The 27,664-nt window shown below is 43.9% G+C and overlaps 2 protein-coding genes across 2 annotated transcripts; both read left to right on the top strand.

The window, feature by feature from the left end:
- Nucleotides 1–3,380: 3,380 nt before the first annotated feature.
- On the top strand, nucleotides 3,381–5,258 carry kcna3a (potassium voltage-gated channel, shaker-related subfamily, member 3a). Its single transcript, XM_061069137.1, has 2 exons — nucleotides 3,381–3,428; nucleotides 3,804–5,258. The coding sequence occupies exons 1-2, from the start codon at nucleotides 3,381–3,383 to the stop codon at nucleotides 5,256–5,258; spliced, it is 1,503 nt and encodes a 500-aa protein (XP_060925120.1).
- A 12,437-nt stretch (nucleotides 5,259–17,695) lies between these two features.
- Nucleotides 17,696–19,192, top strand: LOC133000306 (potassium voltage-gated channel subfamily A member 2). The gene has a single exon (XM_061070207.1). The coding sequence runs from the start codon at nucleotides 17,696–17,698 to the stop codon at nucleotides 19,190–19,192; it is 1,497 nt and encodes a 498-aa protein (XP_060926190.1).
- The last annotated feature ends 8,472 nt before the right edge of the window (nucleotides 19,193–27,664 follow it).

Below are 27,664 nucleotides of genomic sequence, written 5' to 3'. Positions count from 1 at the left end.
ATTAAGCATTTATAAATGCATGTGAGATTGGACATAGGAGTGCTTACCATAGGGTAAGTGTCGGGGGAAATTCTTTGGCTTGTGTTGACAGAGACAATAAATCACCTGCAGTGAACAGAAAACAGTCCTGATACTGGGTGTGATGTGGGAATTGCATTATAACAAGGTGTTGGGGGGGATTTGTTCTAAACCTGCAGAGGCACACGCATGCATTCAGACTCATAACACTGAAATCTGGGCAGCAGTTCTCTTCATGCACAGCAGGACTCTGTTTGTTCTATGATAATCAATTACTCCTGACCCTCATTGTGTTCAGATGCTCATCAAGCCCCCCCTCCTCTGTGATCAGACTCTGAGCGGATGCACTCGACCGGCCTATGTTTACAAGTGTAAACACTGCTTCACGGCCCTGAAGAAAATAAATTCAATGTAATTTATTTATAGCTGTTGGGTTTGAATGAATTGGGTAAAGAAGAAATGAAAAAGGGAGCCGGGGGGGGCTGGGGGGTATGGGAGCGAGGGGCTTATAGCCAAAGGCTGTTCGATAACGAGCGTTGTTGTGAAATGAAAGCGACTCTCCTGCCAGGGTCTGAGCTTTATATCTGTCCCTTTCTGTTGAGCTGATTGCTGTGTGTCTGATAAGTGGCCTTGCACCGCGCACACACATACACACACTTACACAAGTACACACACACACACACATACGTACACACATTAACACAAGTACACGCGAACACACACACAGGGACAAAGAAAACCGTCTGGCTACCTTTTTATCCTGATATGTAACATGTTCTTTCCTCAGTGGGAATGTGAAGAATCGTCTCCGGTCGACTCTGTCACTCGTCTACCAGTTGGAACGGAAATTACATAACTTCAACTTCACTCTTTTCTCTTTACTCAATGTTTTGTTGCCTTGGAGACGGAAACCCAGACAAAACTTCCCGTGTTTCCTGAGATGCAACCACTGGGACGTTGCTAATAGCAGCATGACTTGCTTGCAGCTCTTCTTTTATATTAATATTATTATTATTATTAAGCTGATGTGGCTGCTGTTGACTGTGATGTAGACACATACATGTTTTTGCTAAACAATCACCTCACCACAGATCATCATCAATCAGTTTATTGGAATCAGATTCAGGAGACAATCAATGCTTTGTTGACAAATCTTTCTTTAACCCTTTGATTTAACATGTTCCTAATTAACTGTCCCACACCGAGTTGAGTGGAAACACATTACAAAATTGTACTTTAAAAGTTTTCAATCACCTCATTGTAAGGGTTAGAATGTGGTTAAATATGAAAATACATGGTAAACCCGAATGTGACAAAATGTAAAAGAAAGATTGTATCACAAGCTGCAGGAATTTCTCTAACAAAAGGAATCAAGACAAATCGCGTAACGCTGTTCCTCTCATCAGCAATTAATAACCAGTGCCTTGTTTGTGTCTGTGGGAGGGAAAGTGAAAACAGCAATTGACAATTACTATCATTATATTAATCTGCACATTGTTTGCTCAATTGATCAGGTAATCACTTGAGATGGAACTAGAAAACGTTTGTGTTCTTCACAAATGACGTAAATGATTCATTTATTATCAATATAGTTGCCTATTAATTTCCTGTCAGTTGACAAATTGATTAATTGAGTATGTGTCTCAGCTGTGATGTGAGCCCTGGTTCATGTTCAGAACTTCAGGTCTCCAGAGCCGAGGTCAGGGGTCAAGGGAGATCCTATCTTGCAGGATTTTCTAAATACAGTATTAGCTTTATGTTTGGTTTTATTTGTTCTTTATTATTTTTGTTTTTTGTTGTTGCCTTTTTGGTATATATTGAAGAACTGAAATTTTCTCTCTTTCCACTATGGAAAAAAGCTTTTAGCTTAATTATGATTTGGCGTCAGGGCCTGATGTTAGCAGCCCTGTACTCAACTCTATTAAATATGTCTTTGTAAGGTTGACTATAGTCCACTGTCTAATAAGAAGAGATAGTTTCAGCCTGTGCTGAAAATAAGGAGAGACTCAAACCGGACTGGGGAGGTAAAGGTCATTCTACCTCCGGGCTGCAGAGAGGAGATAAGACCGAAATAAAACATGAACTCACCTGAAGAGGAAAAGTTCCTGTATTTTATGCTTTGAATAATGGAAACAAAATTGTTTCTCTCAGCACAGGAGGAGATATCACACACAAGTGTTTTCTAATTATCTTTGAATTCAGGGTTTTTTGTTGAGTTGAATCATTCACATCATTGTTTGGCGAAAAACATTAAATAATACATTTGACAATGATTTGATGGCATTTAAAACTTTCTTAGGAGGTTGCATGTGGCTGACCTCAGTATGTCTAAACCATGAAGTCTCTGTGGAGCTTTCAACTCCCCGGTGAAATGGAGGATGCACTAACCAGGAGATTCCAGTGACCCAGATAAATGAAATCAAATTGTGGGATTTCCTCCGACAGGCGAAAGTAAACTCTGATTTATTACCTACCTTATCCATTCTATTATCCTGCTATAAGTAGCTGCAGTCTCCGTGGTGGTGGGGTTTTCCCATGCCCTAGAGCTTTACTTTTTCAGGCAGCTGCAAAAGAGGTCAATAGTTTTTCTTTTTCTTTTTTTTAAGACCAGTGTCATCTGCTGTAAATGGATTTTCTGAATATGTTTACAGTTGAGTGTAGTAGATGTTGCCATATTTGGATAGAAGAGAGACTCAGGGGGCGTCTCCTAAGGGAATCATATGTTTAAATTAAAATCCTGATTGGCCAAATGCAAACACAACACAGTGCACACGTGCTGCACAAACCACAGACAGTGACAGACGCCTTTTAGATGAAGCCTGTCACTATAAGACTCACTTAACGTCGATTTTGCTTCATTAATCATGCAGCTGGAGCAGAGGTTGACACAGGAGACGTTGTTTTTATTACCTCATATTGAGAGGACGTGGCTTCTCCTGCGTAATGTTCCCAATTTCTGCTTCTTCTCTTCCTCACACGAGCCTGATCCAACCCTCATCTGCTGAGGAGAGAGCATTGATTCCACAATGTGTTTTCAGCACCATGGAGAGCAATAATCCCTTCAACAAGAAATAAGAAGCACAATTAAAAAGAAGAGCGAGCATCAGATATTCAGCTTCATTCTGGGCAGTGAATATATTAACACCAACATAACAAGCGCTCGAAAAAAACATGTTAACGAGATTTTTCTGGGAAGAGGAAGAAGGAGAGACTAGAAAAAAAGTGTTGGATGTAAACATTGCCATGCTTGGAATAAAGAGATGATATTGATACGTGGGCTTTTTTTTCTGACGTGTGTTGATTTGTGATTATTGACAAAAGGCAACAGTTGTTATCTGTTTTTCATTCCCATGCAGGGGTAAATGAGCACGAGCTCCACAGTGGAAAACACTGTGACCTGGATCAACCAGGTGATTCTTGTTGTTATTGTTAGTGTTGTGCCATCACACTTGAATTGTGAATGGAGGTGCGTCCTCGCCATTAAGTGCCAAGTTAATTTCCGATTGGCCGGCTGGTGGACGTGTGTCAGACATATGCTGCGCGCCGTGGGCGGGTGTCGACGTGTTTGGGTGGAGGAGAGGGAAAAGGCAGAGGAGAGCTTCAGCGCCTCAGTTACGCACGGATGCAGAGAGGTGATGGTGACGAGAGATGTGATCAAGTGGCGTCTGCCTCGGCTCTCCAGGGCTGCATGCTTTGGCTGAGAGAGGCGTGTCGCCCCCTGCCCCCCCACAGAGAAAACCACCTGTATGGATGAGAGGACCTCCGGTGGGATCCAGTCGCCCTAGTCCGCCAGCCGGGGTGATGCCCAGGTGGAGACGGGCGTCATGACGGTGGAGAACATGCTGGAGGAGTCCGCCGTGAATCGATACGAGCGCGGGCGCCAGGGATGCTGCGAGAAGGTGGTGGTCAACATTTCGGGTTTACGCTTCGAGACCCAACTTAAAACTTTCAACCAGTTCCCGGACACGTTGCTGGGGGACCCCAGGAAGAGGATGCGCTACTTCGACCCGCTGAGGAACGAGTACTTCTTCGACAGGAACAGACCCAGCTTCGATGCCATCCTGTACTTCTACCAGTCAGGGGGGCGCATACGGAGACCTGTCAACGTGCCCATTGATATCTTCTCCGAGGAGATCAGGTTCTATCAGCTGGGGGAGGAGACCATGGAGAAATTCAGGGAGGATGAAGGGTTTATAAAAGAAGAGGAGCGCATTTTGCCCAAAAATGAATTCCAAAAGCAGGTTTGGCTCTTGTTTGAGTATCCTGAGAGCTCGGGGCCAGCCAGAGGGATCGCCATCGTCTCAGTGCTTGTTATTCTGATTTCTATCGTCATCTTCTGCATGGAGACTCTCCCGGAATTTCGGGATGAGAAGGACCGAGCCAGAGTGGCACCCGAGGTCAATGGCACAGCTCCCTACGTGCCCAGCCCGTTCACAGACCCCTTCTTTGTGATAGAGACCCTGTGCATCATCTGGTTCTCCTTCGAGTTGCTGGTGAGATTCTTCTCCTGCCCCAGCAAAGCGACCTTCTCCAAAAACATCATGAATATCATTGACATCGTGGCAATAATCCCCTACTTCATCACCCTGGGGACGGAGCTGGCCGAGCAGCAGACCAACAGCGGCCAGCAGGCGATGTCCCTCGCCATCCTGAGGGTCATCCGGCTGGTGCGGGTCTTTCGCATCTTCAAGCTGTCCCGACACTCCAAGGGACTTCAGATTCTGGGTCAGACTCTCAAAGCCAGCATGAGGGAGCTGGGCTTGTTGATCTTTTTCCTTTTCATCGGAGTTATCCTCTTCTCCAGCGCGGTTTACTTCGCAGAGGCGGACGACCCCTCGTCCAGCTTCACCAGCATCCCGGACGCCTTCTGGTGGGCAGTGGTCACCATGACCACGGTGGGATACGGGGACATGCATCCGGTGACCATCGGTGGGAAGATAGTGGGGTCTCTGTGTGCAATAGCGGGCGTGCTGACCATTGCCTTACCCGTGCCCGTGATTGTGTCCAACTTCAACTACTTCTACCACCGGGAGACGGACGGAGAGGAGATGCCTCAGTACGCGAACCCTGGCAGCTGCGAGCACCTCCTCCCCGTGGAGGAGCTGAGGAGGTCAGACAGCTCCTCGTCCCTCAGCAAGTCCGAGTACGTGGTGATAGAGGAGGGCATCAAGCAGCCCAGCTTCAGCACCGAGAACAAGCAGAACTGCGTGAACATCAAACAGATCTTCACGGACGTGTAAATGAGCACGAAGGGAAATCTATAAATACTGATTTTTATTTTTTTAACATAGCCAGTCGTGATGTGTCTGTCGATATCTGTGGATGCACTCTGCCAAATGTCCCTTTTAACAAGCATCTTGTCGTTTATTTTTAAATTTACACACCAGAGAAATTATATCTCCAGTGTATATTCGCGTGGTTTTAGTATTTCTAAGAGATTGAGAAGTATTCAAAAGTCATCTGCACTGTAAAACGTATTAATTAGGGTTCAATTAAAAACATATTTAATGAACATGTATAGTTGCTTGTTAAAACTGATATTTCTCCAGTGAAGATGCCAACATATCTGTGTTTATACACGTGTAGCACATATTACTGCATCTTACCCATGAGTCCAAAAACTACGTCTTGTGCTTCGTGGAAAGAAAAAGTTGAATTGTCCAATATAATGTGAAAGAATAGACTATATGGCCAAAAAGCCTGTTTAGGTTATATTTAATATCTTAACCTGTCGACGTGTTGGAGTCTGAGTCTTGTGCAGATCATTATTCAGGTAACCAACCGCACGGTGGTGTGGATGGAAACGCGTTTCACCAATAACACGTCAAGCTTTACGTACAAGTTGTGTTTTTTAACTCAGAACTGCCTATATAGCCTCTATTAAATAAAACGAGTGAAGTTATCTGGTACCGACTCAGAATGTCATTATCAGCCTCATGTCAGTGTCAAATCAGGGAACAACAAACGTTGTGAATGACCGTGTGTATGTGTGTGTGTGTGTGTGTGTGTGTGTGTGTGTGTGTGTGTGTGTGTGTGTGTGTGTGTGTGTGTGTGTGAGGTCACGTGGTGACAGGATGCAAAAATCGGTGGATCATCGTCCCGCCCCCCTTGTGATGCAGTCTCCATGACGACGGTGGTTTCCCGGGTAACCCCCCCTCTAATGTAACCATGGCATCTTGTCGGGAGACTTTCCTACTGTTGTTCATTATCTTCCTCCACCATCACCTTTGTGTCCTTCACGTGGCAGCTGTGGATGTATGATTTTTTAAAAATATTTTCCACCATGTGCAGACTTTATCAATTTTCATACATGTGGAGGGGTCAGCATCAATGCTCTGGGTCCTTTTACAGGTGAAGCCAACTCAGCTTCGGGCGGTGAATTGTTTGATACATATCAATATGAATATCATAAAAAAAGCTCTTGTATCCGTGCAGCCTCACCTTTTGTTTCCTTTCACCACCTTGGCGCCCTCTCTGGCTCCATTCTCTGAGTTGGCATGCCAACTAGGTCTGACGTTAGCTACCTTTCATCCCCCCCCACTCCCCAGACACACGCTTGCATGTGTTCTTTGTAGCACAAAGTGACACAAACAAACAAACAAACATGTGCAACTCAAAGGAGGCCGCTGAAATTAATTACTGGGCTGCGTGTCCCGAGTTCCGCAGCATGAATATGTATGAGAGCTTCTCACCGAACTCCATCTGAGCCGCCGCTGCAGCAAATGGCTGTTTTCCCTATTTTAGATAAAAAATACTAATTATTCTCAAATTCTAAAAATATATTTTCACAGAATTGAAATGGCTGGTTATTTTTTCCCCAGAATACAATTTGGTATCTGTGGATGTTTGGTTTTGTTTGACTTGCAGCTACAAACCCAAAGATATTCTGTTTGCAGAGAGAAGCAGCAATGTTCACATGTGGACCGGTCTGCACAGGAGAACCAGGCCTTTTATAATAACGTTAATTAACTAAATAGTTTTTTTTTTTTTTATTTGTTTAATCTACAACTAGAACACCTGCCAATACGTCAATCTCTTATTAATTAACTTTTTGTATCAATTAGGGACTGTCTCAACGTTACTTTTTATTTTATCTAGCCTATAATTAAGACTTAGAAACTAGTAAAAACAAATTATGGGTAGAAAGTGTTTATGTAAAGCTGCTTATCAGTTGGTATAATTAGTCTTGATTTCACGCTGCACTGTGTTGTTGTTGTTGTTGTTGTTGAACCCACACAGAGGTTGCATCTCTGAAAATAGCTCAATGTGGACCCCTAGTGGATCACCTGAATAATTACTGTTGGACATGAGGCCAACGTTGAGTTGCATTGATATTTAATTTCCTCTTATTCTTCTAAAATTAATAGCAATAAAAGCACTATAACTTACCTGAACATAAAAAGATAAACATGTTTATTTCATGTATTTTTCAACAGCTGTATCTCCTCTCGTGGGCCCCAATGACGATACATAACTGATCATGAATGAAAAACATTAAATAAGTTATAAATGTTGACATGCACTGTTGAATATTAAAAACTCAGTGCATCCATCTGAAATATAGTGAGCCACTTACTAAATGTGTGTATACTGCTTATAACAGCAGGACATAAATGTACAGTTAAAAGAAGATGAATGAGAATTGCTTATGAGCGTGTTTCAGACATTTGCCACAAGGCAGGTTGATTAATCTCTGAAGGTCGTTGAATTAATGTGTTTAATAACATATTAATGAGTGTGTTTTTTTATTTCTCTTTTTAGAGATTGAGAATAGTTGGTTTATCAGAGGTAAGTGAAAGCTCTCCCGGGTACTGACCACAAACATGAGTCATGGCGCTTAAGATAAAACACTTAAGATTTCTGGCCAACATAAAACAACTTTATTAGGTACAACTGTATAATTTAATGTAATCCAATTAACAGCTCTGCCATCATTTCAACCTTTACACAGTAATTTGCATTTTTCTTATCCTAACTGTGTAGATTCAGTGATATATTCAATATTATTTAAGACATAATTAAAGGACTGGACAACCATATATGTGGTGAGGTGTTTCTAATTCGTTTTGGTGTCTTTCCCACTCGCTTACACAAGGGGGCAGAATGTTAGAAACCCCTCTGCATGTGATGTAGTGCAGTGCCATACCACTACTAACTAGGACTTTATTGCAAAACAGACACATTTGATTTATGCCTCCATAACAGTGTCGTAAAAAACGGAATATCGGACATGTCATTAAAGCAGAATTCATGGCCGTTGTATTGGATTGCATTTGACGATGAGTGTTTGCTAGATATTTATATATGCAGGGGACACAGCTTCAGTACTTGTGACGTATTGGTTTTGATTTAGATCAGAGAAAATTCCAAAAAAGTGTTTACTGAAGAATTATAATGCCTGTTATTGATATATTATTATGTTTTACATGCCAGTGATGAAGGAATAATGTTTTTGTCCTACATCCGTCCACGTGGCTGCCTGTGTTTTACCAACCAGGTCAGGACGTTTCCTGAATATTCCACCCAGAGGCTTTTTTTCTGACCCATAAATTTTACGTTTCCCTTGAGACAAAGGGAATTACAGTTTGTGAGTCAGAGAAAGCGAAAGGGAATAAAACACAACCCTCTTCTTTACTTTCAATTTGCTTGACTTTGAACCAGCCCCCAAAAAGGATGACCAAGGTTACTTGAAGGTAATTAAGGTAATAGTTGATGAATGCCAAATGCCAAAATACCTGCAGAATGGGTATATATGATATATAAAAACTCCAGAACTTGCTTATACTGTAAAGTTTGCTAGTAAATATTTTGCTTCAGTTTAGATTAGATACTCTTTGCTGCTTTGACAACGTTTTCAAATGTTGAATTAAATTAAAACCCAAGGGCCAAACAGTCAACCTATTTGACTATTTTAGGAAAGTAAATGCGTCAACTAAAGAACAGAAAGCCAGACACGGCATGTCCCACAGCTCCAGGTGCTGCGCCCCCAGAACTGCTGAGCGGCTCTTTCTCCGTCTGTCTCCTCTACTGGAATTAAAGTCCTTCCTCCCTGTATTAGTACCCAGGGGACACTGAAGACATGCCTCCAGGTTCCCTAGCCCCATTAATCAAGTCCAGTCAGCGGCAGCACTGGTAAGAGAGAGACACCTGCAGTCTAGCCCGTCTTCTTCTGGTTTGTGGAGAAGGGACGATCAGCCTTGTGTCCTTCTTTTGTCCCAAATGCTGCTTTTCTTTAAATGACTAATGATTAACTAACAAGAATCAATATTTATTCAGAATTGTGTCCTTGATATGTCAATATTGGGAAAATACTCTTTAATAAACAATTTTCTTTCTTTGTCTTTATGTTGCATAGAACAGGACATAAAATCATGTTATTATCATCTGACTGTGCAGCTTCCCCTCAGCTGCACACTGTCTTAGCATCTTTCTGCTTCCTGTTTCCCAGACTCAGTCTCCGCTCTTAGTAATCATGTGTTGAACAAAAGTTAGTTGGTGAAAGTAGAGAAGGATTTAGTAACGATAGAGTCATGATTTTCCACAGAGGAGTTTTTGGAGAGGAAAACGGTTAAAAGGACAAAGATATTGGACTTAAAGTCATCATGTTGCCAGAAATCCAAATCCAATTGTAAGCTCATATTGCTCTGGATGAGTAAATAAGCAACTGTTAGGGAATCTGTTTGTGAAGAAATCTAAAGTGCTATTATGTCGGGATTGGGATTTATTTGGATAAAAAAAACGTCGCCCTCTTTTGTTCACTGAAAAGTGAGTTTTGTAGAAAAAGACATGTTTATACTCTCAAAAGTATAAGTTAAAAATATTGTGGAGTGTAGAGAAACTTCACTATTGAATTCAAACAAGGATTGAACATTTCAAAATGATACATAACAGCATTACCCCTACATGGCACTATCGATATAATCAATGTGAAATACTACTTTAAGAAGGATTAAAGCAAGATGTGCAGTTAACATGTGTGTCTGTTGTGGTATGTCAGTAGAGGAGACCCCTGGCCCCCCCTCTCGTCACGTCCCCTTGTCCCAGGAGAGGTGCCGCCTGTCATCCCTGAACTTTACCAAAGCTCGCTCATGACACGTCGGTGTTGGGAGGAAGGGAAGGCAGCGGCTGCACATTTTTCTTCCTGTTCCGATGATATTTTTATGTGTTACAGTGTTTGCCCTAAAACTGTAACTCAGCGCTGCCTAAAAATAGAAACCCATGAGACATATTGCCATTATTTCTCTGGGTGCCATTCATCCATCTGCTCTTTGGAGAACGTGCAATAGCACTCTGGGGGCTATTCTTAAAGTTCACTTTTCTGCATCAAGACTCAGTGATCAGCAGCTTTCAGTGAGAAAAAGAAAAGCCCATGGAGCTTGTGAAAGAACCCTATATACCCCCCGAGGGGCAGACTTACTAAAGCCGGCTGTGTAACCAGCTTCCTATAGGCAGCTGTGCCGGACGCAGGAGGACACGTCCCAGGTGGGGAATCGTGTCGGCAGGAAAAATGATAATCCACATATCTTAGCCTTAATTCATCTTTAACTGCTGCAGCTGACTGCAGGGGGAACAGAAAGTGCTTTGTCATCACGCTGTAACTTTACCTAAAAATATCTCCACGGCACCAGAGACACTGTAGGCGTGATGTCACCGCACAGCGTCCTCCCACTCCTGCCCCCAGAAACGGTCGCCGTAGCAACCGAGTGAAGCTGGACAAAAAGATTCGCCCAACTACAGTAGCAGTGCTGACCTCGGACAATTTTCTCTCCTATGCTCCGGTGCTTTCAGGCACTTTCCAGGAGTCTCTATATCTCAGCCTTGAATTACAGGACTGATATTATTAGAGGTTAGGATGTCTTGCCCTGTTGGGGCTTTGTAACTCTGGAAACCGGAAGCGGCTCTTCCTTCAGGTGTCCTGTGAGTCCACGTCCAGCAGCATCAGAATGAACCAGCTGCACGAGGAGGCTGAAATATCTTGGTTCCTCCTGTCTACTGACAAATAGAAAAGGAGCGGAGCGTTGCATCACCACAGTTGTCTCTGCAGCTGTCACTGCAAATGCCACATGTCTCGTTATGTGCCTCAACAAACAAACACAGCAGCCCATTCATTCTCACACATTGTGAAGCAGACTGTGTTTATTCGTCGTGCTTTTCATTCCAAATTATTTCAAGTGTATGCCGACGAGAAAAGGTGGAGCAAAACTTCAATATTCAGGGGTGGAGTCGCTGCTGAATGCAATTTCAGTAAACCACCACCCTCAATGCTCAATGCCACAGATGGCTTTAGTTTTATTCGTTCACCTTCATACCAAAGGGATGTTATTTCTGCCATGACCTTGGTTTAATATTACTCGGTGTTCCTGCAGCAGGCACTTACCTTGACTTGGATTTCATTGCACTCACTGCACACTGTGTGCAGGATGTGACTGGTTGCATATCGCAGTATAAGGACATCCCTGCAAAACGTGACACAGACTCACTCACTCACTCCCTGACTCACAGTCCTTCTCCTCAGCATCAGGGAAGCTCACTGAGCTGAGTGCAGCCGAGACTTGTTTTCATGCTGCTGCTGTCGCTGCACATGACAAAGAGCCGTGCAGTAAACTAGACGTATGTTCATGTCAGACAAATGTGGCACGCTGTCACTTTTCCCTTCCGGAACGGCCGGCTTGTGTTGACGCAGTAAACTGTAATCATATGGAAAATGTCTCCAGGTAAAGTGTTGTACCAGTTCGGATAATAAGCTTGGCAGTGGGAGCGTGTGCAGACTTGTGTGAGGGCATCAGTCACAGCCAGCCGCAGCTCGGCAGTATACCGCAGTGGACCGGTGTCCTTGTGTCTCTCCTGGTATCTGGCTCGTTTCCAGCATCTGCCCTCATCCTGCTGGGCCTCAATCTGACAAGCTCTCTCTCTCCTACCTCCCTCCCCCTTCTCTTCTCCGTCTCCTCTCTCTCTCTCTCTTTGCACAATGTTCTCTCCTCCCTCCCCCTGCTCTTCTCCTTCCTCTTTGCACAATGTTCTCTCCACCCTGTCCCGTCTCCTCCTCATCTCCTATTTCTTCTCCATCATGTCTAAAAAATCTGAGAATCAGTTTGTGTTATGCAGCAGGACATCCTCAAATGAACACGATATGCAAAACTCATCTTTTTCATGTCATTGCATCATGTTCACTGTTATATTGAGCTTGTAATAAGCAAGGCGGGGTCTTAAAGTTGAATCGTGTTGGAACTCTGACCTTTTTATTTGCAGCCCTTATCAAACAGTGAGCTGGAAACTTGTGGCCACAGCCTCAGATGTCCAGGTAGCTCCAGGGAATACAGAGAAGGACACAGGCTTTATATTTGTGTAACTAATCCAATCTTTTTTTTAATTTATTGCCTTCACTGTCTGCCCACTTCCGTACTTGTGTGTATCTTGGCCTCTTCTGCACGGCACCTCCGTCTCCTGAGCACTGAGGCTGGAATGACTCATCTCCCACAGGGTTAAATAAACTGAGTCTCGGTGAAGATGCATTGGTAAAAACAAGTGTCTAGCAGCAAGGTTGTGGGATTTATAGAAAATCTCTTTTAATTCGGCAGCAGATTCAGGAGTGAACATTATAATCAGAGTTAATTTCCTCCATCTTACTGCATCATGTTGACTTTTAAGTCGTATTGAGCTTCTAATTAACGGAGCTGGGTCCTGAGGTTGAATCATTTTGGGATTTGGACAGTTTCTGTGTGAATCCTTTTTTCACTCTGGCTGTGTGTGTGTGTGTGTGTTTGTGTGTGTGTGTGTGTGTGTGTGTGTTTTGTGTTTGTATGTTCAGGACACCTTTGGCTGCTGCATTGCAGTATGTTGGAGCAAGGCGTTACAATAAACCTCCATGAAGAGAACATTGCACTCCAGGGACTAAGCGGCGGTGACACTCGATAAACATACGTGTCCTGTCGGTGCTTTGGCCACAGGTAGTTGGGAGTACTTACCAAGTATTTAAATTAGTCCCCGACTATTTTGGTACATAAGAGACAATGTTCTTCAGGCACTTTTAGGCTAATCAAGGAGAAAATGTACATTGAAATATATAGTCTGCCCTATTGGATTAAAGTCCGGACTGTTTCTGACCCCTCAGGGTTTTCATCTGGTCCGAAATATAAAGACAGATTGATAGCATCTCACATTATGAAATATTTGTTGAGCCAAATGAAAATTGGTTTTGACTAGCTTCATGAATCTGTCGAGGACTGAAAGTTGGAATGAAATATCTGGACATATTCATAGACTTCTTTACTAGCAGTTTGTTGCTGTGTATTTTGTGAAATAATAAAGCTCTACATATTGACAGTGTTGCTCTGTAAGTCATGGCTAATAATTGAAATGAGCACAAGCTATATTTGATGTTGGTCTTCAATTATGGGAATTTTCGGTTAATCCAGTTAAGGAACTGGGGATTTTCTGGCTCCTAGGACCTCAGGGCTCAACTTTACCCAGTTGTAATGAAGACTTTATATAGAACATAAGTATTTCAAATGAGAGCTGGCACCAAATGTGAGCTCAGATTTGTGTCTCTTGTGTCTGTTTACTTGTTGACCTCTTCTTGTGGTCAAATGCTTAAAAAGTGTGGTTAAGACACAAACATTTAACTGTAACATCCCCATTTGATTCAGGTTAAATTATTTAACATCCTTCCATACCATTATCTCTTACTTATCAATTATCCAGTAAAACTAGAACAATTATCATCATACATTTTCCATTTTTAGATCTTTATAACAAAATTAAGACACAGCACCTTGTATTTAGATTTTATCCAACATTTGATATGTGAAGCGTCTTTAGTTTAATTAAAATAAATATATAATTATAATTTGTATAGAAATCATGTTAAGTATTGAATATATTATCATCGAATATTGTAATTAAATAGTATGAACTATTACTGCTGTAAAACAAGGAAGATTGTTCACAAGCGAAAAATCTAATTCAGACAAGTTAGATTAACTAAAGAACTTCCTCTTTATACACACACAAAAAAAAGCTAAATATAAAACAGCAGCAGGAAAACATTTAAAATGCAGTCAAAGAAATGACCCATCAGTCAGTAAGTTATTTTCTCTGCTTCCTGTGTCAGCGCCAAGACAACTTCGGATGGAGACGAGGAGACGACTCCTGAAATCAATACCTCTTGGACACAAATCCACCATTGACACCATCGTCCGCCAACTTTCTCCACCACCATCACGTCCCAAAAAATGATTAAAACGTAAACAACGTTTACAGTGGCACCTCCCTTCACACTTAATTAAAGCCAATGAGCTAATACTGAGTGAATTGAGCTTTACAGGCTGCTTTAACGGTCTTCGTGGAGGGGCCCCTTGCTCATAAATAATAGCTGTGCTGTCATGATGAACCTGGGAAAGCCATTAGGAGATAGTGAGAGGTATCCGCGGCAGCAGGCAGGCAGACGGACAGAAGGGACGACGCTGGGAGCCGTGATGGTCAAGGCTCTGCCAGGAGTAACCACACAAATCATCCTACTCTCACCCCTCCACCCTCTGGTACTCCTCATTCGCCTCCTTCCTCTCAACGGCCGAGGGATTCCCGCTAACCTTTGGCTCCTCTGGAGGTCATGTCTGGCCATTCCCAACGTCAGTGGTGATAATGGGCAGAGGATTTACTATTGATCATACCTTTCACCCGTCCATTCTGTGAATCAAGGCACAATGATGAAGGTTTCACTCTATTTTTGTCCGCCTGCTATCTATTATTAATGGCGCTGGCCAGCAGGAAAGGTTACTTGTGTAACTGCTGTGCACAAAAAGTCCAAATGTACAAAAATTACACGGCAGAAGGTGAAGGTCCGATTACGGTTTGACACCTGAATGAGAAACTAAACGTCTTATCTTAAACATGCAGATGGTTTCATGCTACAGTTGAATGAGCACGCTGAAATATTTTCCAGAAATTAAAGCCATAGTCTAATAAAGGCACAGTAATGGTATTGTTTGTGCAGTGCTCGGAATGCTGCCTCAGGAAAACAAGCACCATCTTCTTGCTTCTAAAAACTACCAGTGTGGTGGTGCTAGAGATGATATCACAGATCCAACGGCTTGGGCAAGTCCTCAGAATGGACCAGAGCAGCATAGTTAAGATGGACACCACCTGGAAGGTCATGGTAAATTCTGATGCCCAGCTAAAAGAGATGGGACACAGGACCAGGACGGGCCTGATGGAGGCAGATTGGATGAAGACGACAACAAAACCTAACTCTTACTTTAGTTGTTTGCCATTGTTTCTTCTACAACTCATTATTACTCGCATGGAGCATCTTGTAAATGTGTTTCTAAAGGAGCGAAAAAGTTCATTATTATTATTAAAAATGAAAACACGACAATGCAGGAGATGCTGTGCCCCTTTAAAGTGGCCACACTGCAGATGAGGTGAGGAGTGGTTGAACAGTGCGGATGGAGAGCGCGTGTTTTCGCTCTTCTCCATCAGCAGCTCGTGGCTCTTGGTATGCACAGCAATGCCCGACTGCAGGTTTGACTCAAGCTTTAACCCAGCTGCAACCCAGCGGCCACTGCTGGAGCATCTCAGGCAGAAAACCTCCCAGTGTCACCTGAAGAATTCAATAAAGACCCTCCCACCTCCTGCAGAGCTGCAGGTTCAATAATAAAAACCCTGCTTTGTCCATGTGTGTTTTGTATGCATGTGTGTGGCTCCGACTCGGTGCAATTGTGTGATCTCGCATCCCTGCAACGATTCTTTCATCCATGTCGTTACCAGTCAGTGTCTGAAGATGCTCACCATGCAGTCTGTGCGCGTGTGACAGTGCGTGTGCGTGCGTGTGTGTGTGTGTGTGTGTGTGTGTGTGCGTGTGCGCGCGCGCGCGCGCGCGCGTGTGCACTTGACTCTGCATGTGAGCGCATGTATCTGCAGCTCAGACTCTAGGTGTTGTTTTGCTGGTCGTGTGTTGGTAAACAGGCGCGGTGACGCACGCACCCTTCATTGTTGCATCGTCTATTTATTAATTCTTGCTATAATAAGATTGTCTGTGGTTGGTTTTTTTTTCTGAGCCCCTCCTCTGCAGATGTTGAGCCCCTCAGCATCAGGATCTGCTTTTACCTTTGCGGCTCTGCAGCCTCGGCTCAGTGGCACAGCGGAGGCGCATCTTTCTGCTGATCCCAGCACCTTTTGCTGGTGAAGGGAAGCACCAGCAGCTCCTCGATCGGTTCCCTCCCACCCTCCCTCCCTACTCGTTTTTTCCTTTTTTGTGTTGCCAATCTCCATCCCACGGCTGCCTGCCTGCCTGCCTGCCTGCCTGCCCGGAGGAAGAGGAGTCGGGGTGGGGTGTGGAGGGGGGGGGGGGACGCGAGGACACACCCGCACATACAGAAGCCCGGTGTACACGGCGAGGATGCTGCAGACAACATGAGGTGAATATCCGCGACTCTCCCATGTTGGAAAATTCCTTAATTCTCTTTTTTTTAAAACGCGTCTCATGCATGAAGTCAGAAGAGCAGGTCGTTGCAGCGGGTTTTTCACCTTCTCGAGTCCAGATGGAGCAGAAACTGATCCACACATGAGGAGGATGTCAGCAGGTATGTATGAGGAACGGATGGAGCAGGTTCTGTTCACCCATCATCTCATCTCTCTAGTTTCCATTAAATGTCTTCTCTCTTTTTTCTTCTCGTGCCATTTAGGCTATTGCAGTGATTTACACTTCTTTTCTATTCCATGATGATATCCAATAAACCCAGACTTATATAGTGTTTGATTTACGGTTCATCACGAGGCTTCTTCTCTTGTTAAAAAAGACTGGGCTCCCACTCTGTGAGGGGGAGATGATGCAGACCAGAGATACAGCCTTTTTCTCCTGGAACCTATTTCCTTCTATGGATAAATTATTTATAGATGTTTCTGAATATTTCAGAGACAGGCACCATTTCCAGACCAAAATGCTCCAACCCCCCAGCTAAGCCGGAGACAGTTAACGTGAGGTATATGTGTGTTTGCCTGGCGCTGCAGTAAGTGTTCAAAGTGTGTTGTGCGTCTGTGGAGAAGCTGCAGTGGGTTGTCGGTGACATTCTAGACAGGAGGCTGTCTGTGTGATTTTGGTGCCTGCTGCATTGCCATATATCTATGCATGGCTTCACTGCATGAAGGTATTCACATTCATTTCATTGGCCGAAGATCAGTGCCCTGGTCTGTGAGCGTCTGTATGTGTGATGGTGTTCCACTTGGCCTCCAGATCTACCTGCACCGAGGCCGTTTATATGCAGGGAGATTTGATTATTTGCATATTTATTTGTCCGAGTCAGGAGCAGTATCGTCTGCCTCAAGTTTCCAAGAGCTGATTCCTTCTGCTATCGACTATCTTCTCGCAAATAATCTGACTTTGATGAAGAGCGTGGCTTCATCTTCATCTATTTTTAACTGTTTGATCTTCAAGCTAAAGCAAAGTCCTGCTGGGCTGAGCGGCGGCAGAGCTGAGTGCTGAATCATGTCTCCGGTGTCACTGACCTTGTTGTCTGTCTGTGCTCTGTCTGTCCTAGATGCGGTCAGACCCTAGGTGACATCCTGTGGCCGTCAGGTCTGTACGGTGTCGAACCCCCTCCCTCTCCTGGCCCCTGCCTGCAGTTCTTCAGGCTGCGGGACCCAGACTCACTGAAAAGTGAAGGCCTCCCCCGCCTGCAGAATGACTGTTGCCACAGGCGACCCCTCCGACGAGGCGGCTGCACGCCCGGGGCACCCCCAGGACTACGACCCGGATGCGGACCATGAGTGTTGTGAGAGGGTGGTCATCAACATCTCAGGGCTGAGGTTTGAGACGCAACTCAAAACCCTCTCCCAGTTCCCAGAGACTTTGCTGGGGGACCCCAAAAAGAGGATGCAGTACTTTGACCCGCTGAGGAACGAATACTTTTTCGACAGGAACAGGCTCAGCTTTGACGCCATATTGTATTATTACCAATCAGGGGGCCGGCTAAGAAGGCCGGTGAACGTCACCCTCGATATTTTCTCAGAGGAAATTCGCTTCTACCAGCTGGGAGACGAGGCCATCGAGATCTTCAGAGAAGACGAGGGTTTCGTCAAGGAGGAAGAGCGGCCCCTTCCTGAAAACGAGTTTCAGAGACAGGTGTGGCTGTTGTTCGAGTACCCAGAGAGCTCAGGTCCTGCTAGGATTATTGCCATAATCTCTGTCATGGTCATCCTGATATCTATTGTCAGTTTCTGCCTGGAGACCCTCCCCATTTTCCGCAACGATGATGGCGACGGGCACAAGTTTCAAGAGCAAATTTATTCACCTGAAACAAACACCACAATCATCAGCTACACTAACACCTACTTCACCGACCCTTTCTTCATCCTGGAGACTCTTTGCATCATATGGTTCTCCTTTGAGTTCCTGGTGCGCTTCTTCGCCTGCCCCAGCAAAGCAGGCTTTTTTGGTAATATAATGAACATCATTGACATTGTTGCCATCATCCCTTACTTCATCACCCTTGGCACAGAGCTGGCCGACACGCCAGAGGATGGTCAAGCGGGTCAGCAAGCCATGTCTTTAGCCATTCTCAGGGTCATCCGCTTAGTACGAGTCTTCAGAATTTTCAAGCTCTCTCGTCACTCCAAGGGGCTTCAGATTTTGGGTCAGACCCTGAAAGCCAGCATGAGGGAGCTCGGCCTTCTCATCTTCTTCCTCTTCATCGGGGTCATCCTGTTCTCCAGTGCAGTCTACTTCGCTGAAGCGGATGAGCCCGAGTCGCAGTTCGAAAGCATCCCGGATGCGTTCTGGTGGGCTGTGGTGTCCATGACAACAGTCGGCTACGGTGACATGGTCCCGACTACCATTGGTGGAAAGATTGTGGGCTCTCTCTGCGCCATCGCTGGCGTGCTGACCATTGCCTTGCCGGTGCCTGTCATCGTCTCCAACTTCAACTACTTCTATCATCGAGAGACTGAAGGTGAAGAGCAGGCTCAGTACCTGCAGGTCAACGTGGCCAAGACCGATTCAGCCGAGGAGCTGAAGAAGAGCCGGAGCGGCTCCACCATCAGCAAGTCGGACTATATGGAGATTCAGGAGGTTGTGAACAACAGCAACGAAGACCTTCAGGAGGAGAACCTCAAGACAGCCAACTGCACCCTGGCCAACACAAACTATGTAAACATCACCAAAATGCTCACAGACGTGTAGTCGTCGGCTGTTTCCCTCCGCGTGACAGCGGGAACTTTGGAGCTGAGCAGCTGGATGGGACTGGTGTTCGGCCTCCCACCTCAGGTGTGCTGGAAAAATCAAGGCAATAGAATTCAGGATGTTAATGATGATGCTGATTATGATAGACAGTGATTAATATGACATAGACCATTCACTCACCCTGCGCTCATCCTGTCTTCACTCCTCACAACTTGCCCCTCAAAAACTCCCAGAGAGCAAAATCTCAAATTTTTTGTATTCCTGCATGGATTTGGCTTCATCTGTGTGGCTGTTAAAAAAACAAAAAGAAAAACACGACTAAATATCTTCTGCTCACTACAGTAGCCAACAGAAGTGCACAAAGAGAAAGGAGACAAAGGAGAAATACTGCAAGATAGAAAATATAGTATCGCTTAAGGAAATCAGCACAACACACAGCCTGCTTCAGTCCCCTGCTTCCTCATTTCCCAAGGCACACTGCTCGGCCCTGTGATATCTGCAGAGCCCTCGTCGCGCGCTACACATATGCTGCTTCCTGGAGCCAATGAAAAAAAGAAAACTATCTCATGCCACACACCGTTCTAGAGATAGGAGGACGTGTGAGCATAAAACGAGCTCCCCCCAGCGCTGATCTGGCCTGTGGGTGACTCGTGATGAGGTTGGTGGTTAAGTACGCCACGTTATGTTCAAGGATGAATGACAGCCATCAGCGCTACGCTTATGGTTCGACACCTATTTTTTCCCAGTAGACATCAGTATCTGATGAATGACTGAGAATGGCCTTGACTTTTCACTGCTTTGGTCTTACATGTACTGTATGTATTACAATGCAAGCTCCCCCTGCCCCTCCATTCACCCAAACTGGTCTTACTGCAGAGCTTTGAGGACAGCTTGAATGTCTCTTCTTGTTTTTTTGTTAGTTTTTCACAGTTTGACACACAAAGCACTTATTCATATAGATAGGTAGGATAACTGTGACTAAACCGATAGCTGCTAGGTAGGTGCTGTTAGTTGTAAACGTAGTGAGTAGATAATTGCATGACATTTTTTAAATCTGAACGAGAACGTCCACTTGTTTCTCGACTGCCACTTGCTTCATCACACGACTGTATATTTGTCTGTACACTGCCTTCTATACAAATCCACGGTTTAAAACGTATGCCTGCCAGTAGCTGTTTTTGCGAAAAAAACCTAAAGCTGTATGTTAGGAGGATTTCTTAAAGGAATCGTCATGAGGCCACATCCTCCGCGGAATGGGATGAGGAAAGCCTCGTCAATATTTACATTCCACGTAGACTTCATCGCTGTTCAACTTTCGCTGCCGCCGAGCTGAGATTTCAGGCGTTAAGCTCACGCTCAAGTTTCGATCCCACTCGTGGTTAACGTGGTAGCGGCGTCTTTTTTCTCACGGGTTTGTCACACGATCACGTCCTCGATCAAAATAGGAACTATTCTGGACTCGTGTATAGAATAATGTTTCCCGTGAACTGCCTTTTTATCTGGGTTTACGCTATTCTTGTGTTGCATGACCTCAAAAACATTCCTAGAAGCATGCATATAGGCTGGAAGAAGAAGCCTCCGAGACGAAAAAAGTACAACGATAATGATATATTTAATTCCTATATATATATATGAATATATAAAAATATATGTATACAAACATACACTTTTATTAGAGAATTAAAATAAACTTCAAATATCAATGTTTAAAGGAAAGTGAGAGCCTTTCCACAATGCGCAGATCATTGCCATGAGTTTAATTGTAAGGTTCCGAGCCCTGTTTTATGTTTTTCTGTTTCAGAGCCTGTTCAGACATTTTTTTTTATGTCTAGTTGAATTCTCCACCAAACCTGACATCAACTGGATAAAAAACAATAGAGGTCAGATTTTAGAAAAAGTTCCAAACTGCCATCTGTGAAGTAGTTGTTGAAAGGCAGTGTGCTGCTCACCACCGTCAGAATAGAAATGGAGTCTGGCCGTTCCTCTGAGAAGCGTTCCTCTGACGCCAGGAGCTCAATCTGTCTTAAAAAGTTGGCATCAAAACGTGAATTAGCTCCCGACTCTAGGACCGTGTCCAGCCGAGATTTCCTTCCATATTTTGCTCCACACAGCCACAGTGACAGTCGAAGGCGGCAACATCAATATGGGAAGTGATAATTAGCAGCAGTGTAGCAGATATTGGCTTAACTACAGGGATCCTCCGGGGGTCCGGCCTTTCTCCATCTTTCCGTGGGGTGTCAGAGAAAGGTGGTGGATTAGGAGGGCTTCTGTAGCAGGAGCTGTCTGAATGAATCCCGTCATGCCAGGATGTAAATCTTTACTCTTAGGGTCTCGTCCTGCTCACTTCAGCCTCTAACCCGCAGCAGCTGACATGTTTTTTTTACGCCATCGCTGCCAGGACGCCTCGTTGACCTGCCTGAACTGAGGCTTCTGAAGTCGACTCTCTGTTAAATTGGTTTGTTTAAGAAGACATTTTGTTTGTATATTTGTCGCGTTATTAAGAGATGAAGCATTAAGGTGGACTGACATGTGGAAATCAGTTACTCGAGGTAAAATCTGATTGAAATAGTTTGTTTAGCAATATTCCCGTAATCCTTCTGGTGGAGGGGACTGTGTGGAGAACACAGATGTTTAATGTAAAAGGGAATCTTTATGGACCTACACAGTCCAACCAAGATGTTATCGATCATACTTGACGTGGCTGGCTGCGTGTGTGTGTCTGTGTGAGGGAGAAAGAACCACTGAATGTCTGTGTCTCGGTTGTACAGCTGCATTTATTTATCTGTACATGGAGGGAAAAAAACTCATAGTCTGACCAAAAATATTCGTCTATGCATGAAAATGCATTTTTATCATTCATTCAATTGTTTTGAACAGTTATTCATGATAAATGTCGCGGACCCGTGTTAACATTTATCTGTTGTGTTGTTGTTTTTGAATCGGGCACATCACTGTACCTCAGCCAAAGTCACTGTAGCAACTTATTGACCAGAAGACACAATTTCTGCTTAAAGCACAACGACGAGTGGGATCATCCACATCTCTATAGCTGCAGATTTGACCTGTACAATGTTTAACTAAGTCAATTAAAACAGATGGTGTTGTGTTGCTTTATTAGGGAGCATCACACATCCTCTCTCACCTGCTGAGGGACCCACCAGCAAAATCCAATGAGCAGGGTGCCCAACAGTGAGTACACTGAGAAATCTATGCAGAGAATGATAACTAGCTGGTATTATTTGTTTTTTTATTTAAGGAAAGAAGGTTTGAGTACTTTTTTTGTGTGTGTTTTATCTGGCACTAAACTTCTGTGTTGATTCTGAGAGCTGCCAGAGTTTTTTGAAACAAAATCTCGAAGCAGAAGTGCAACACTTTGCAATATCCTGCTGCCGTATGTCCAACACAAGCTTTCTGAACTTTCAGGTTTTGGTTTTAAACCGAGCGACGGCAGCTCTTTGACACAAGGCTCTGACACGAAAGAGAGAAAAAGAAAAAACACTCATTCATACGGGAAACAAGATGATCAATATGCAATCTGTACGCATGTGTGTGTCTGGGAAATAACATGTATCATTTTCTGTCTTTGGTTAATTTGACCCCAGAGCCTGAAAGTGTGGCATCCCCTGAAAGTAAATGTACAGTTTGTTCACCTCACTCTCCCCCCCCCCATCATGAAGGCCTGAAAACATCCATCGACGTTCGTGGATAATGGAATTTTCTTTCTATGAAATGAAATGTGAGGGAATAATGTAAATAATAACCAATGGATGATGGAGAAAAAACACAACAACCATGTACTATATACTGTATGTGAAGTCTGGAGTTTCAACGACGTAGTATTATCTGCACTTTACGAGACAAAAAGGACAATCTACGGACATGAACAACCTGTGTGAAATTAAAAAATGCATATTATCCTCCGCAATGATCATAACCCCGACAAAGTAATAATGAAGCCAATAATAACTGAACTGAGGTGGTTCTGTGTGTTTTATTGTGTGACACGTCTTTCATTCTGATTCATTTCTTTTAATACAGAAGTTGCACTAACGACAGAAAATATGGAGGAGAGATGTGTTCAAATGCTTTTCCAGCCGTTTTCCTCCTCAACTCACAGTAAATAGTTCTGAAGGTATTAAGTCTGCGAATGATGAGGAGCTAAATTTAGCCGAGGAGGTGTCTGCGCCGATGCAAAATGCCTTGAATCGATCAAAGGCCTCTTTGTTGTTATTCTTAGGACATCCAGAGTCTTTGTAGCCTCAGGCAGCGTGGAGGACATTTTCAAACGCCTCCTGGTATCTCAGGCTTCTTTTTTCTCCTTCCCTTTAAGTGCACGGTATATGCTCTCTGCAGTTTAAAAGAGCGAGCAGGGTGTTCTATTTATAGCCTTTTTGTTGGAGAAAGAGATAGGAGGAGGAGGAGGAGGAGGAGGAGGAGGAGGAGGAGGAGGAGGAGGAGGAACGTGAGCAGAGGAGGAGAAAGGAAAGATCTTCACTGTCAAGTTTAGGTGTCACTACAGGCCTGACGTCCATGTGTTAGAAGCCACACTCAGAAATATCTGACAGATTTACCTCAGGTTGTGTTTTCTTGTGTTAATTTAAAAAGGATTAGACAAAATCCACAGAGTGTGTTACCACGCAACTTGGTGGAAGGATGTGATTTGAGTCAGACAATTTTTTTCCCACTCTCTTCAACATGTTTTTCAACATCTTCCTTGATTTCTCAGAGAGTAATTCATGGATCTTGATGACTAATATTTGTGAGTCTGTGACATTTCGTGCGGATCCAAATAATCTAGTGAATTTAGATGTGGTTTCATAAGCGGCCTGTTGTTTGGAAGAGGCGTGTGCTCTACTGAGGGCCAATCTATAGTCATCACTGCTTTCCTTATATACGTCTTATCTTTATCCAGGGAAAAATAACGATCCATAGATTCTGCTGCATGGATCTCAGAGAACTCAATCTAAAAATACAACAAACTTGATAACTGTACTTCTGTGGAGTTGATGCTCTCTGCTCCTCCTCACATCTACACCTGAGAGCAGGTTTTTAAGAGCCGGCACCAGACACGACGGCGGCTGTCTGCTATCTTTAGTCCACTCTCGGGTGTAACTACAGCTCTGCACAGCGAGCGGGAACACTAGGGGCCCTCGGTGCCGTAGCTCCATCGCTGCTGTAGTCATTAGATCTTGCTTTGATCCGCCGGTGCAGTTGCAGCACTCGATGCAGCGAGAGAGGCAGGATGAGGCGGCAGGGGGGGGGGCAGACACATGGGCCTGCTGCAGGTGGCTGCCACAGCGTTGTCATTGTTGTCAGGGAGGATAGTGAGGGAGTGTATTGTTTGTCAGGGAGGCCAGCAGGCCCACAGGAGCACGGCTGAGCAGCCACACAGGCTGATCAGCTGGTAATGAGGAGAGGACGAGAGTCGTGGGACTAATCCAACAGGGCTGCCCCCCCCCCCCCCCCGCCCAGGACCACACACAGTTATTAGGAGGTGTTCATCTTCTACACTCATTACCTCCTGGCCTGGTTTCTGTCCTCACCTGAGGAAACCCAGTGACTCTCTTACACTTCTCCTCCTGCACACTGGCAGGTCAACGGGTTTTTAGATTTGACAAGAGATGAGGTTTGTAATATGATGGTTGAGGTTCAGTTCAGTTTCTCCTGGAATCCTGTTTGTTCCGTGACAGGGAAAAGCAGTGCTGCCCTCTAGGGGTGTTTCTGAAGAAATTACCATAGACACCAGTAAATTAGTCAATAAATCAAACATCTGGTAATTTTCCTGCTTAAATACCAGTGAAGGAAAGTAATTACTTTCACCAAAGTACTGCACTTACGTACAATTATCTGGTAATTGATATTTTTTATAACAATCTTAAATTTAAAAAAAAACATACAGAAGCTTATATAATGCAGTGCTTTTGTTAAACATGAATCCAGTGTTTTCACAATGTTCACAATTTTATACTGATGAAGCCCCAAAGAGATAAAATGATCCAATATTTCACAACAACAGAATAAGTCTTTAGTTCTTAACGCAGCCCAACGTAAAATCAGATTTATCTTTTGACCCTTTGCAGGTGTTTGACCTCTATGTTATAAACCACTGGGCTAAACTACATGACTGGATAAATTAAATTGATTAGCCTCATCTTGACCATACACACATATTTTGGATTGTTTGGGCGAAGTACTCAGTATGCAGTACCTTTTCATGCAATGGAGTATTTTTCTCATCACGGTACATAAGTACAGGATCTGAATACTTGTTCGTTGGTCTAATAAGAAATTCAGTCTCTTCTAGAAGTGAGGTAGGTTTCCATAAACAATAGGACAGATGTCCTGTATGGAGAATCAATACACTCAGATTGTATGATGGCCCCAAAGAATTGAACACACACACACACACACACACACACACACACACACATCCCACTCCTCTGGGGGTGGCAAATGGGCTGGGTCAGCCAGCCATGCATCCCATCTCACTGGGGACAGTGGGACCTGTCAGAGCTCACCGCACAACTGACGGACAGATGCTCCAGAGCTCATATGCGATCACAAGACCAGGAGACATGAAGTCATCTGGAAAACACGAGCAGCTCACAAACGGGGGGGAAATCCTCTTTCACATAACGACAACGTGGACTGAATAAACAAAGGTGGGGGAGGTCACAGTGGAGCCAATGATTACCAGGCTGCAGGGCTCAATAAGAGCCACTACCAGGTGTCAATGTGGAGCTTGTACTGCACACTGTGGCCTTCTGACCTGAGATGAGGAGGGATTGATGAACGCTGTGGTGGGAGTGGGTTTAATCTGAATAATGTAGGCGCATTGGACAATCCTGTGTCATCTGAGACGACAACATATGGAGGCCAGATGAAGCAAGTTCCTGTTCAGTAGGCGCCGAGGTGTTTGTGGCTCAAGGTTAGAGGTTAGTCTGGAGAGCAGCAGTACTTGTGAATGAAAGGACAACAGTGATGTGAAACACCTCAATGGAAAGGATTTCATCACTAAACTGGGAGTTGGAATCTGCTTCCCTGCTGCTGGCTACAGACACAGTACATCATAGGGAGGCACTTCCCAACATGCCAACCCGGGAAATAATGTCAGAGGCTTTAAATATCCAGTGTGAGTTAATATTTTATCAACATCTCAGTCCCAAGGCCCCCCCCCCCTTTCTTTTACATCCCACTTCCAACTCTTATATTGTGCACAGAGCAGGAACAGGAAATCTGAAGTGCCTCCACATCCTGCCTCCTGCATTTTGTTCAGACCTATAGCTCTTCATTTAGTTTCCCCTTCCCCTCCCTCCACCGGCTCATATATAGTGTGTTAATCTCAATTTACATTTTCCTTTTAAGGCTTGTTGGTTAGCAAATGTGCATCAAGAATTGCATGTTACAGTAAAAAACGCTGTTCCTCTTTCCACAGCAGATTTTGTTTGGGTTTATCGCAATGATCAGAACACAGAGGAGAAAATTGGAGAAAAGGAAATCTTGATGAAATGAGGACAATCAAATGTGCTGAGCAATCCAATTTATAATGATCAACAGAGAATTAGCTCAGCGGGGAAGAGAAGGCGATGTCTGTGTGTGTGTGTGTGTGTGTGTGTGTGTGTGTGTGTGTGCGTGTGTGTGGTTATGGTGAATGTTTCCTGCTGCATTCACAGAGCTTATTCATTATGTATGCGATGATCTCCTGATGAAGAAAGGGCCTCTCGCATCAAACAAGGTCGTCATCAGTGTGTGGACGACGCTGCTCGTGTCTCTCTGCATGAACACAAAGGGAGAGAAGTGGTTGTGCGTTTGTGTTGTTGTAAATGTGTAACTACAGGAAAAGCGCATCATTCATCGAGCAGTCAGAGGATCAGACACCGTCTGAAACAAGCCAACAAAGATTATTTGACAGAGAAAACATTGAGTTTAACCAAATAATGTATTGTTTAGAGCAGTTTACCTTTTACAAACATGTGTTAATTTCCATAGACATAAAAACTGAATGTATCTCAGGCTTCTCAGTGTCCTTTGTTGGTTTTACTCACTTTTTATCGTTTATTCTATTTTACTGTTTTACTTCTATTTGTTTTTATCAATACAAATACTTTAATATATTAAAAGATAATGTCCAAAACTGCTATTAACATATCCAGCAAATGAGAAGGAACATTAGCATTCATTGGAATTTTTTTTTTCTTTTTTATAATAATAATAAATTCTTATTTGAGGACAGTGAAGTGAATAAAAGCATGTACATAAATATCCTTCCATATTTTGATATATTTCCGCTACACCATCCTCCCACCAAACCCCATCCCGTTGTCGATGTTGGGCAGAATAATGAAAAAAGAATTTTAACTATAAATACTAGTCCTGTTTTGCTCGCCTTTTATTTAAAATAGTTATCTTCACAATCTCCTGAGAAAAATATCCGTCAATACATCTACCTCTAAATACCTCTATAGCTTCATG

Source organism: Limanda limanda, chromosome 4, assembly GCF_963576545.1.
Source record: "Limanda limanda chromosome 4, fLimLim1.1, whole genome shotgun sequence".
In the NCBI taxonomy this organism is placed as follows: domain Eukaryota; kingdom Metazoa; phylum Chordata; class Actinopteri; order Pleuronectiformes; family Pleuronectidae; genus Limanda; species Limanda limanda.
The sequence above is the reverse complement of the archived record's forward strand: the minus strand, read 5'-3'. Positions and strand labels throughout refer to the sequence as shown.

Bases quoted from the DNA above. Each gene is read 5' to 3' on its own strand.
- LOC133000306 (XM_061070207.1), top strand. From the start codon at position 17,696: ATGACTGTTGCCACAGGCGACCCCTCCGACGAGGCGGCTGCACGCCCG.
- kcna3a (XM_061069137.1), top strand. From the start codon at position 3,381: ATGAGCACGAGCTCCACAGTGGAAAACACTGTGACCTGGATCAACCAG. The intron at 3,429-3,803 runs GTGATTCTTGTT...CAGTCGCCCTAG, and splicing joins CTGTGACCTGGATCAACCAG to TCCGCCAGCCGGGGTGATGC.